The sequence below is a fragment of the Scyliorhinus torazame genome, chromosome 6 (assembly GCF_047496885.1).
Source record: "Scyliorhinus torazame isolate Kashiwa2021f chromosome 6, sScyTor2.1, whole genome shotgun sequence".
In the NCBI taxonomy this organism is placed as follows: Eukaryota; Metazoa; Chordata; class Chondrichthyes; order Carcharhiniformes; family Scyliorhinidae; genus Scyliorhinus; species Scyliorhinus torazame.
Genome location: NC_092712.1, coordinates 223530130 through 223542903, shown reverse-complemented (window position 1 = coordinate 223542903; position 12774 = coordinate 223530130). Strand labels below are relative to the sequence as shown.

Here is a 12774-nt window from a genome sequence, read left to right as displayed (position 1 = left end):
CCCAGACAACATGGCCAAATGGACCTGCACCCTTATCTCCCATGCCACAGAAACAGGACAAAAAGCTTGTGCGAATTATGACCCCTCAGAGGAGGCTCATAAAGAGAAATGGGTTGTAAAAAGATTGTCCCGTGCCTGGGAGCAATCTGTTCAAAACAAACCCACAAACAAAAATCCCGAGGAACAGCAGGCAGAAGCAGACATACACACAGTTAGGGCACACCAGAACCCCGCATGGGTAAATGAAGGCAGGAACAGCCCCCCACAAAAGCCACAGGAGTGTTACAACTGTGGACGGTTGAGACACTTTGTAAGAGAATGCAATGCCCCACAAAAGCAACAGAGAGCCCAGCAGACAGGCACTCTGAATAAAAACAGGATAAAGCCAATACATAGCGTTAGCACCCGTTCAGATCAAACGGACCTGAACGGAACGGACTGATGGTGTTCGGGCTCCCCCAGTTGGGTCTGCGACACCCTTTGGGATAGGTCTGGCCGACCAGTAGTTGCAGCAAAAATACGGAGACAGCCCATTGAGTTTCTCTGGGACACAGGAGGGTCCCGCACCACAATCAATTCCTCCACCATGTTTCAAAAAGACACGTGGCCCACTACAGCCACTATCACCCTCAGCAGCTTTACAGGCCACTCACAACAGGGACACATCACAGTCCCTGTACCCATTCAAATCGGCAACATCACCACCAAGCACCCCATAGTTTTAGTCGATCTACCCCACACAGCAGAACACATTTTAGGCATAGACTTTATGAATTCCGACAACCTATCCTTTGATCCAGTCAACCAATGTGTCTGGAGAATGGCAAAATCCGCAAGAGCCCCCACAACGCTCACCATAGGAGAATATGCAAACAAGATTAGCGCAGTAGGCGAATTTTGGTTTGACCCGACTACGATTAGCACGGACAAACAGGTTAGGGCAGTTTTACAAAAGAACAGGACAGCATTCGCGACCCACAAACACGACTGTGGCCGGATGGCTGGTTCAGTACAAATCACAGGACCTGACCCTAGACCCCAAAAGCAATATGGATTTCCCCAAGAGGCAGAGGGAGAAATCGCAAAAGTTATCGACAGCTTATTAGAGCAGGGCGTACTCAGATCAGTAGCCTCCACTAATAATGCCCCGATTTGGCCAGTGAGAAAGCCTGATGGATCATGGCGACTGACCATCGATTACCGGGAACTCAACAAAATCACCCCCGCAGCAGCCCCCGCAGTAGCCACAAGTCCCGAGACCATGCTCAAGCAGGGACTCAATTCCCGATACTTTACAGTTTTGGATATCAGTAATGGATTCTGGTCCATTCCATTGGCAAAGGCGTGCCAAGACAAATTTGCCTTCACCTTTAAAGCACAGCAGTACACGTGGACATGCCTTCCACAAGGCTTCCACAACCCCCCCTCCATTTTCCACCGACAGCTGGCAAATGGTTTAGCCAAATTTTCTCGCCCTGAATGTCTGGTCCAGTACGTAGACGATCTACTACTGCAGACAGACACCAAGGAAGAGCACATCGAGCTTCTGTCCGAACTCCTGGAACTCCTACAAGCAATTGGATGTAAAGTAAACCCCAAAAAGGCCCAGATTTTGGAAAACAAGGTGATATATTTGGGTACAATTATCACACATGGTAAATGCGAGATCGAGCATAAAAGGATTGCCAAATTGCCCCTTCCCCAGAACGTTTCAGCCCTCCGGTCGTTTTTAGGACTGGTTGGCTACTGCCGAAACCACATTGATGGTTTCGCCAGCAAGGCAGCACCCCTCTCAGACCTCCTAAAGAAAGGAGCCCCCTGGGAATGGCTTCCGCAGCATACGGATGCTGTGGACTCGTTGAAAAGAGCACTCATAGCAGCCCCCGCACTACAAGTTCCAGACCCGCTTTCCCCTTTTGCTATAGAGGTAGCAAGCACAGACCGCACACTTTCGGCCGTGCTCCTCCAGGAACGGCACGACCAGTTAAGGCTCATGGCTTACGCTTCCAGAGTTTTAGATGCTGTGGAGCAGAGATTTTCAGCCTGTGAAAGGCACCTGCTCGCAGTGTTCTGGGCAGTACAATATTTTTCATACATAACCGGACTGAACCCCATCACAATCCTGACGGAACACACCCCCACCCAACTTTTACTGGACGGATGACTTAAGGACGGTACCGTCAGTCAAATAAGAGCAGTTAGATGGACCCTTCTTTGCAGGGACGGGACATCATTGTTAAAAGGACAAAGACCCACACTTTTTTAGCCGATAACCTACAGTATCCCGGAACCCCCCATGAATGTGACATTATCTCACCGCACCACAACACAGGCCCCTTTATTGCTAAAACACCCCCCAGAAAGATAGGTAGTTCAACCCAGAGCCCAAGCGCACAGACACCTGCGACCCCATTAGGATATATGTGGATGGTTCTTCCACAGTATTAGAAGGGAAGCGCATAACAGGGTGCGACATTTATGTCAAGGACGCGCAGGGACGCGCCCTAGAGGAAATAGCAATAAAACTTCCAGGACACTTAGGCGCACAGGCAGCAGAACCTGCGGCCATTGCATACATAGTGGAACACCCAGATTCCTTCCCCAGCACAGCAGACATATATTCGGACAGCCTCTATGTCTGCAACAGCCTTACAGAGTTCCTAGTGGAAAGCAAGAGGATTTGTTTCCGCAGACGGAAAACCCGTTCCCTCAGCCCCATTACTCCACCACATTTTAGAACGAGCACAGAACAGGACCTTTGGAATCATCAAAGTTCGCAGTCACCATCGTTCCTCCCCTCCTGGAAATGTAAAGGTCGACGCATTGGCAAAAGCAGGTTCCAGGCACGGATATTTTTGGACACCCCCCAAAAGCGCATCAGTGAATGCAGTTCAGGTCTCACAGACTAATATCGAGGATTTAGTGCAGGTCCAGAAGCAGGATAGCAATCTCGGAGATTTTGAAAGGAAGATTCCCAGCACCTTTTGATAGGTTTAAGAATACACTGACCACACATGACGGTGTGGTGTTAAAAGACACCCTTTATGTGGTTCCTGAACAGGACAGGAATCAACTGATTTGTTTATTCCATGACGGTCGTGGACATCAGGGAATTGATCCCACAACAGCCCACCTCAGGCAGCTCTGTTGGTGGCTGAGTTTGAAAGAAGATGTAACTCACTACGTTGAGAATTGCCTTATCTGTGCCCAGAACAATCCGGACAGATATGCCAAAAAGGCTCAGCTTAGTCACACCCGACCCGTTAATGGCCCCTGGACTAACCTCCAGATTGATTTTATAGGACCATTGCCTCCTTGCAGGAATGGTTATAAATATGTACTCGTGGTGATAGACACGTTTACAAAATGGGTAGAAGCATTCCCATCCAGAACGAACATGGCAAAGACCACAGCCAAGCTTTTGACCCACCACATCTTTACGAGATGGGGACTCCCCCGCAGCATTGAATCCGACCAAGGTTCCCATTTTACGGGACGTGTCATGAAGAACGTCCTCATGATATTTGGCATTACCCAAAAATTCCACATTGCATACCACCCCAGTCAAGTCGTGTCGTGGAGCGCATGAATCGGACCCTAAAAGCTACCCTTAGGAAAATGGTCCAGCAAAACAACACCACTTGGGACTCAGTCCTCCCCTTTGCGCTGATGTTTTTGAGAAATACGGTTTCTACAGCCACAGGTTACACCCCACACATTCTCATGACCGGACGCCCCATGAAAGGCACAGAATTTTTAATCGGATTAGATTTGACCAGCCCCGAAGTGACGGCCCTCACACACGAGAAAGCAGCAGAACAATTAGTGGAGAATGTTAAAACGGCTCAGCTAGCAGCCGCAGTGAAATTGGGTGCAAGAAAGAAACAGAGCAAGGCCTGTTTCGATAAGACAGTGCATGCGACTGAGTTCAGTGTAGGACAGCAAGTCATGCTCTCTGTATACAACCCCAGCAGATTCCTGTCACCTAAATATTCAGGTCCGTACTCCATTGCGGACAAAGTAAACCCTTCCGTCTACAAAATAAAGTACCCCAATGGAAAGACTGCGTGGTTCCATATCAACCAGCTGAAGGCATATGGAACACAGTGTAACCATGCACACCACGTCATGCTCGACGCAGCAGACTGCGCCCCGCCCACAGCCAACGTAACCCTACCCTCCCCCAACACGCCCAGCCCAGCCACGGACACAACCTCGACTCCACCCCCGAGCTATACACCCCGCCCCGGAACGCCCACAGATTTCAGCAGTAGCGACAGCGACTGTGACTCAGACAACAGCCACAGCATGCCTCCCTACTATCCCCAGGCAACAGGACCCACACCCAGCGAATCTGACCACGGTTCAAGTGATCCCTTCCTCATCACGTTCCTCAATAAACCCCAGCAAAGACCACCGACCTACGATTATGACCCCGACTCCGTCCCCACAGACCTAGACACCACCTTTTGGCACCGCGATAACGCATACAGACTCATCCGGAATGACGAGAGGGATCCCAAATCATACCATGCAGCCCGATCCGCCCTGATACACTTGAGAGTTTGGCATCCGGGAGAAGATGACGACTTTGAGTCTGACTCCCAAAACGAGAACCCCTTTGCGACCCTGTTCGCAACCGATAACTGAGGTGTCCAGATGATGTTTTAAAAAGGAACCGCTTGGGAGAAAACGGTGTCCTTTCTGATGGAACCTGCAGCATGTTTTATGTTGTTTGTTGTGGTATTGTTTAATGTTGTTTGTAAGATCGGAGGAAAAAAATTCCACGGCCCCACGCCTTATTTTTCGGCCAAAACCTCTGAGAACTTGTCAGCACGCGCATCAGCACAAACCTCTGAGAGCTTGCCACACCCCCGTTCGTACCTGCCCTTCTGGTTCGAAGGAAGAACCAATACGGTAACCCCCCACGATGACTACATTTCTTGCCCGTTCTTGTCGGTTGCTCAGGCTGTGGAGAAACGGCATTGGGACCCGCCCTGCCTGGGAACCCCCCTCTGGTCAGCTATGCTCGGGTAGAGCACACACGGCATTGGTCACCGTCCTACCCGGGGATTCCATCCAAATCTTACCTGTCGTGGCCCATACGCACCTCATTTCGGCAATTTCCGTTCAAAAAGTTTTGTTTTGTTTCAGGTGACCCTTCGGTTGCCATTCCTATGCTATTTACATCCTCAAACATTTGGATGGTAAATCGCACAGCCTGCGAGACGGCTCGCACTGGTTCAGTATTTGTAAGTGTGTCTTGTCCTGAAATTCGGTTTTGGGGGGAAAAAATGAGGGAGTCACACAAAGAGACCAATTATAAACGGAGTAATTGGCACTAAAGGACAGACATGCTATCATACGAGATATTAAAACAAGGTAGTGACAGACACTATGCTTGATCCCACAGAACTCCAGAAGCTCCAGGAACAGAAGAGAAGAGAAGAGAAAGAAGAACCATGAGGACATCCTCCGTGTTGCTCATCACCCTAATGAACATTTGGTTGCACGCGAACGCGAACCCCCTGACCCCAACCCCCCCCCCCCCCAGCCGTTAATGATTCACTTCCCCACAGTACCCAGAGCCCAGTCACAAGCGACACCACACCATCCTGGTGTGACAGGTTTATAACCTAGTACTCCCTGTCCTGCTTAATAGAATCCCTACGAGTATTGACGATACTCTGCTGCATCGTGCAGACTATTCGTCTGAGAAAATGGAGAAGGAGAGCCTACCGCACTCGCACCCTGGCATATAGGATAAGATCCCCTATTTTCAGTTATGACCAGATCCCCGACCCCCACGATCTATAATCATGAACATTTGTTTGCGTTCTTTTTTGTGAATAAAGAAATGTGTTTCATGAGCGATTGTACAATCCTGAGCTTGACTGCCAAGCCAGGAAAAATGTGAATAATGTTGTCATGATTTTGTGTTTAAGAAGTTAGTATGATTGAATGTTTGAGTGAGTGTAGTTTATTAAGGACAGTTAGAGGTACCGTTTTTCTTATTTTGTAATGCATGTCCCTGTTTTGACATAGAGCCACTTAGAATATTAATTAAAATTTTTCTTGCATAGTTATGGTCAGTGTAAAAGCCATAGAAGAGTGCTCGCCGGGTCAGGGAATGAAGACAACGCAGTTATGTGATCCTTCACGCTTCACGTTAGGATCACAAGGAGGGAGTGTAGCCACCTGAGTTGGCCACTTCCCGACTTAAAATGGAGAACCGCAAAGACTGAAGGGAAGTTCAGCCAACACAGGCAAAAACTAGCAGGTGCAAGTTACTGTGTGTTAGATTCTGCAGAAACCCAGACAGCATCGATACAAGCAGCCATCTGCATAGTAATGTAGCAGCCATCTACATCGTAATGAGCGATCCCCGGGAACAATCGAAACATTTGAGGTAAACAAAGCCAAGCCAGACTCCTCGGCGCCAGCAGGAGTCAACACAAAAGAGGTTAACGGACACTTAAAGATCGCCCAACGATCAGGGAACAGCTCCAGTATTGGAGAAATCGAACCAAGTGATTGGAACAAAGTCCAATCACTTGAAACCAGGTACGGGGTCTGCCCCGAAAGGCGGGAAGCCCCTGGGGACTATAAAGCAAAGCCCCCAATTCAAATCGTCGTTCTTGACAGGGTCACTCAGCAACGCAAAGCAACCCTTGACAGTGACCTGTTCAGCTGCCGCTCCAAAGAAGTAAGTCTCAAGTCAACGCTCGCTACGAGATAGGCGCTCGTAGCTACCAGTCTATGCCAGCTTTTGAATCCTGCAGTTTCAGAACCCGAACGAAAGGCCATTTGTTCCCCTGACCTGGTGTTCAAGTCTGAAGCGAAGTATAGGCCTGTTAGTGATAGAAATAGCCTAGAAAGTAGAGTTTATGCATGAGTAGCGATTAACTGTGTACAATAAATGTGTATTGGTTTGAATCTTACTAATTGGTGTGTTGAGTTTTTGATCATTACTTGAACTTGAACCTCGTGGCGGTATCATAAAGATACCTGGCGACTCTAGAGCAAAGGTTATAAAACAGCCAATTGAACCAACCAAAAGTTAGCAACAGGTCTGTGTGGGTTATTGCATATTTTATTATTTTTTCTTGGGTTTAGTAATTAATAAAACATTTTTTTGACTCAAGAAAATCTGGTTTGATTGGTTCCGTATTAAAAAAGTAAATACATTGGGATTGGAAAAGGCTTATATAGGGAAAATAAATGTTTAAAAAGCTTTTGTTGAAGGGGGATGAATAAAGGTGAGCCAGTTCACTCCTCCTCAGCTGATCCTAACATTACAGATACACATGCCTCTCAAAGTAGTACTATTTACTTGTATATATGTTTTTGTGAACCCTTACTTTATACAAGATTGGCTTCAACAGATCACGGAATTGACTAACATTGTCGAAGGAGCCATACAGACCATCATTTATATAGTACATAATGGTCTTGTTATTCTCAGCCTCATCTAGAAAAGAGAATTGAAGATTCATTAAAACATTCAAAAATTGAAATAAAAAAAATTCACTTGTGTTTAAAACGTTTATGAATATAAAGGAGTTTCTTTCTCCTCTTTTTGTTGACTTTTGTCCACCTTACGTTACACAGTCAGAGAAAGTTTCTATTATTTTCCATTTCTTTAATTAATTTTCTGCTTGTGTGCACCCAGGTTGATGCTTTGTCTCTCACCTGTTTTCATAGGCTATGTGCGTCCAATTTCCTGATCTGGACTGTGTGCAGGCTGGAGTGTACAGGTGGAAAATTGATTCTACTGATTCTTTCTGCTGCTATGATTTGCGGCCCATGGCTATTCGTGCCCTCAGTTGATTTTTTTAAATGTGTGAACTTAGCTATTTTCACCTGGGATGCCATGCCCGAAAAAATGGCGGAAGCAGATTCAATAGTCACTTTCAAAAGAGAATTGGATAAATACTTGCAAAGGAAAGCATTGTAGTGTTACAAGGAAAGAGCAGTGGAATGAGACTAATTTAATGCTTTCAAAATATTGACACACAATAGTCTGAATGGCCTCCTTCTGTGCTGTATTATTCTATGATTCTATGTCACTGTTGGGAGAATCAGAACTCAGTCTGATCCTTCTACTTTGGAAATCCACATACAAAAAACTCTTTTTAGATGTTACATTTTGAAATGAAGAGGCCGGCTGATTTATTATCCTTCAGGGCTCAAAATCATTTTTAATACTGATCCTGCCTGAAATCAGCGATGTAGAATACAACCGCAAGCTTTACTCCTGGGTTGCACCTACAGACATTAGTTACCGTCATGGCTTGAAGTGGGTAATAAAGTGTCAAATGAAATACAATGTGGAAAAGTGTGAGGTTATGCACTTTGGAAGGAGGAATCGGGGCATAGACTATTTTCTAAATGGGGAAATGCTTCGGAAAGCAGAAGCACAAAGGGACTTGGGAGTCCTTGTTCATGATTCTCTTAAGGTTAATGTGCAGGTTCAGTTGGCAGTTAAGAAGGCAAATGTTAGCATTCATGTCAAGAGGGCTAGAATACAAGACCAGGGATGTACTTCTGAGGCTGTATGAGGCTCTGGTCAGACCCCATTTGGAGTATTGTGAGCAGTTTTGGGCCCCAGATCTAAGGAAGGATGTGCTGGCCTTGGAAAGGATCCAGAGGAGGTTCACAAGAATGATCCTTGGAATCAAGAACTTGTCGTATGAGGAACGTTTGAGGACTCTGTGTCTGTACTCGTTGGAGCTTAGAAGGATGAGAGGGGATTTTACTGAAACTTACAAGATACTGCGAGGCCTGGATAGAGTGGATGTGGAGAGGATGTTTCCACTTGTAGGAAAAACTAGAACCAGAGGACACCATCTCAGATTAAAGGGACGATCCTTTAAAACAGATGAGGAGGAATTTCTTCAGCCAGATGGTGGTGAATCTGTGGAATTCTTTGCCGCAGAAGGCTGTGGAGGCCAATTCACTGAGTGTCTTTAAGATCGAGATAGATAGGTTCTTGATCAATAAGGGGATCAGGGGTTATGGGGAGAAGGCAGGAGAATGGGAATGAGAAAATATCAGGCATGATTGAATGGCGGAGCAGACTCGATGGGCCGAGTGGCCTAATTCTGCTCCTATGTCTTGTGGCCTTATGGCTTCAATCGAACTGGAGCAACTATTTTTTTCCCTTATTGCCTGTGTTTAGATCCCAACCTCCACTTTATGTCTCCTCCGACGCTGCTAATCACTGGAATAAATCCACATACTATTACACCACATGCAATATATTGGCACATTAGTTAAAAATGCCACTTGTCTGTTGAACGTATTGATGATGCCGAAAATTACCATTGGAGCTGGATTGAGAATTTGTAATAATTCTTCGAGCAATAATATTGACTGCCAGAGTGAACGATGATGTCACATAATAACGGCCAGGTTCAGCAATTATCTTGACTCCATTTCCTTCAGGAAAGTAAATGTCCAATGCAGGATTGATCACTGCTGTTAGCTGAAACAGGTAAAATAATAAGAGGCTGATGTCAGGTGGATGGCACTTCAGTTTTAAGTGAAGTAGTTTGGAGAGCAAGTAGATTAATAATGTTCTCATGCCATTTAATGTTAATATTCATTCATAAGAACATAAGAACTAGGAACAGGAGTAGGCCATCTGGCCCCTCGAGCCGCTCCGCCATTTAATGAGATCATGGCTGATCTTTGTGGACTCAGCTCCACTCTTGGGCCTGTACACCATATCCCCGAATCCCTTTATTCTTTAGAAAGGTATCTATCTTTTTCTTAAAAACGTTTACAGAAGGAGCCTCAACTACTTCACTGGGCAAGGAATTCCAGAGATTCACAACCTTTTGGGTGAAGAAGTTCCTCCTAAACTCGGTCCTAAATCTACTTCCCCTTATTTTGAGGCTATGCCCCCTAGTTTTGCTTTCCCCGACCAGTGGAAACAACCTGCCCGCATCTATCCTATCTATTCCCTTCATGATTTTATATGTTTCAATAAGATCCCCCCGCATCCTTCGAAACTCCAATGAGTACAGTCCCAGTCTACTCAACCTCTCGTCATAATCTAATCCCCTCAACTCTGGGATCAACCTAGTGAATCTCCTCTGCACTCCCTTCAGTGCCAATATGTCCTTTCTCAGGTAAGGAGACCAAAACTGAACACAATACTCCAGATTTGGCCTCACCAACACCCTATACAATTGCAGCATAACCTCCCTAGTCTTGAACTCCATCCCTCTAGCAATGAAAGACAAAACTCGATTAGCCTTCTTAATCACCTGTTGCACCTGCACACCAACTTTTTGCGACTCGTGCACCAGCACACCCAGGTCCCTCTGCACAGCAGCATGTTCTAACATCTTACAGTTTAAATAATAATCCATTCTGCTGTTATTCCTCCCAAAATGGAGAGCCTCACACTTGGCAACATTGAATTCCATCTGCCAGACCCTGGCCCATTCACCTAACCTATCCAAATCCTTTTGCAGACTTCCAGTATCCTCTGCACTTTTTGCTTTACCACTCATCTTAGTGTCGTCTGCAAACTTTGACACATTGCACTTGGTCCCCAACTCCAAATCATCTATGTAGATTGTGAACAACTGCGGACCCAACACTGATCCTTGCATATTGTTCTGAAGAGTAAGATGATGGTCAGGATTCTCCATCCCAGGATGCCCGGAAGGTGTTCTCCGATGGGTTGGAGAATCGGGCGCGGGGGAAAATCGGGATTGTCACCTACCCGAACGCGATGCTCTGTAATAGGCAGATCACTCGCAGGGACCCCTGTAATAGGGAGACCACTCACAGGGACCCCTGTAGTAGGGAAACCCCTCACAGGGACCCCTGTAATAGGGAGCCTCACAGGGAGCCTTGTAATAAGGAGACGCCTCACAGGGAGCCCTTTAGTAGGGGCCCCTCTAAGAGGGAGACCCCCCATAGGGACCCCTCTAATAGGGAGACACCTACAGAGTCCTTGTAATAGGGAGACGCTGGTGATGGCGATTTTTTAAAAGTTCATCCCTCCCTATCACGTCTTGATTTTCAATTATCTTCGGGAAGTTTTCTACCGTGAAGGCTGACACAAAGTACATGTTCAACACCTCTGCCATTTCTTTGTTTTCTATGATCAATTCTCAAACTCACTCTCTAGAGGACCAATACTAGCTTTCATTACTCTTTTTCTACAAAAATACTTGGAGAAACTTTTACTGTTTTAAATTCCTAGCTAGCTTGCTGTCATACTCTGCTTTCTGCCTTTTTATTATCTTTGTAGTCATGCTTTATTGGTTCTTAAAGAATGTCTAATCCTCTTTGCAGATTTGTACAGTGTACAATGTAATACTATCCTTAATTTGTACAATTTAATACTATCCTTATCTTTCTTATTTAGGGGCAGCAAGGTGGCGCAGTGGGTAGCACTGCTGCCTCACGTGCCGAGGTCCCAGGTTCGATCCTGGCTCTGGGTCACTGTCAGTGTGGAGTTTGCACATTCTCCTTGTGCTTGCGTGGGTATCGCTCCCACAACCCAAAGATGTGCAGGCTAGGTGGATTGGCCACGTTAAATTGCCCCTAAATTGGAAAAAATAACTGGGTACTCTAAATTTATTTAAAAAAACGTTCTTATTTAGACACGGATGATGCATCTTTTTCAAAGAGTTTCTTTTTCTCATTGGGAAAAACCTTTTGATGAGAGTCATTAAATATCTTCACAAATATCCACTGAAACTCTACTGTGCTACCTTTTAACCTAGTTTGCCAGTTCACTTTAGCCAGGTCTGCCTTCATACTCTCATAGTTACCTTCATTTAGCTTGAGAACAAGTCATGGACCCACACTTCTTGCTTTCGAACTGAACATGAAATTATAGAATGTTGCAATCATTGGCACCTTGAGGCTCCTTAACCATGAGGTTATTGATTAATCCTGCCTCATTTCACATTACCAGGTATAGAATAGTCTGCTCCCTGGTTCGTTCTAGAACATGCTGCTCTAAGAAATTGTCTCGAAAACACTACAAACTAATTTTCAATGCTACCTTTGCCAGAGTGATTTTCCCAGCCTACATGTAAATTAAAGTCATCCATGATTGTTGGAGTACCTTTCTTACATGCCTCCTTTATTGCTTGCTGTTTGCTTCAGTCCGATAGAACAAAGAACAGGACAGCACAGGAACAGGCCCTTCGGCCCTCCAAGCCTGTGCCGATCACGTGTCCTATCTGGACCAACTGCATATATCCTTCCATACCCTGTCTGTTCATGTGTCTATCCAGATAACCCTTAAAGGTCGCTAATGTATCTTCCTCAACCACTTCACTTGTCAGTGCATTCCAGGCCACCACCACCCTCTGTGCAAAACAATTCCTCCACACATCTCCACCGAACCTATCGCTCCTCACCTTGAACTTGTGCCCCCTTGTAATTATCATTTCCGCCCTGGGAAAAAGCCTCCAACTGTTCACCCTATCTATGCCCCTCATAATTTTATAAACTTCTATCAGGTCACCCCTCAATCTCTGGCTCTCTCGGGAGAACAGTCCCAGTTTATTCAATCTCTCTTCATAGCTTCCTCCCTCGTAATAACGTCCTGTTCTAAAGTATTTACATATCCCTCTGAGACACCATCAATTTACGTGTCCCTCTCCTTTGTGAATACCAATGCAAAATACTCATTAAGGATCTCATCTACTTCCTTTGGTTCTACGCATAATTTCCCTCCTTTGTCCTTGAGTGGGCCAACTTTTTCTCCAGCTACCCTCGTGTTCCTAATGTACATAT

The 12774-nt window shown here is 45.8% G+C and overlaps 1 protein-coding gene across 1 annotated transcript in view; it reads right to left on the bottom strand.

The window, feature by feature from the left end:
* Window positions 1–12774, bottom strand: part of LOC140425313 (ornithine decarboxylase 1-like) — a 239110-nt gene that overhangs the window by 27750 nt on the left and 198586 nt on the right. Inside the window, exons 7-8 of the mRNA XM_072509467.1 lie at window positions 9325–9487; window positions 7362–7471 (exon numbers count right to left, since the gene is read on the bottom strand). Of these exons, the coding sequence (XP_072365568.1) occupies window positions 7362–7471; window positions 9325–9487 (273 nt within the window). The remainder of the gene's footprint in view (window positions 1–7361; window positions 7472–9324; window positions 9488–12774) is intronic.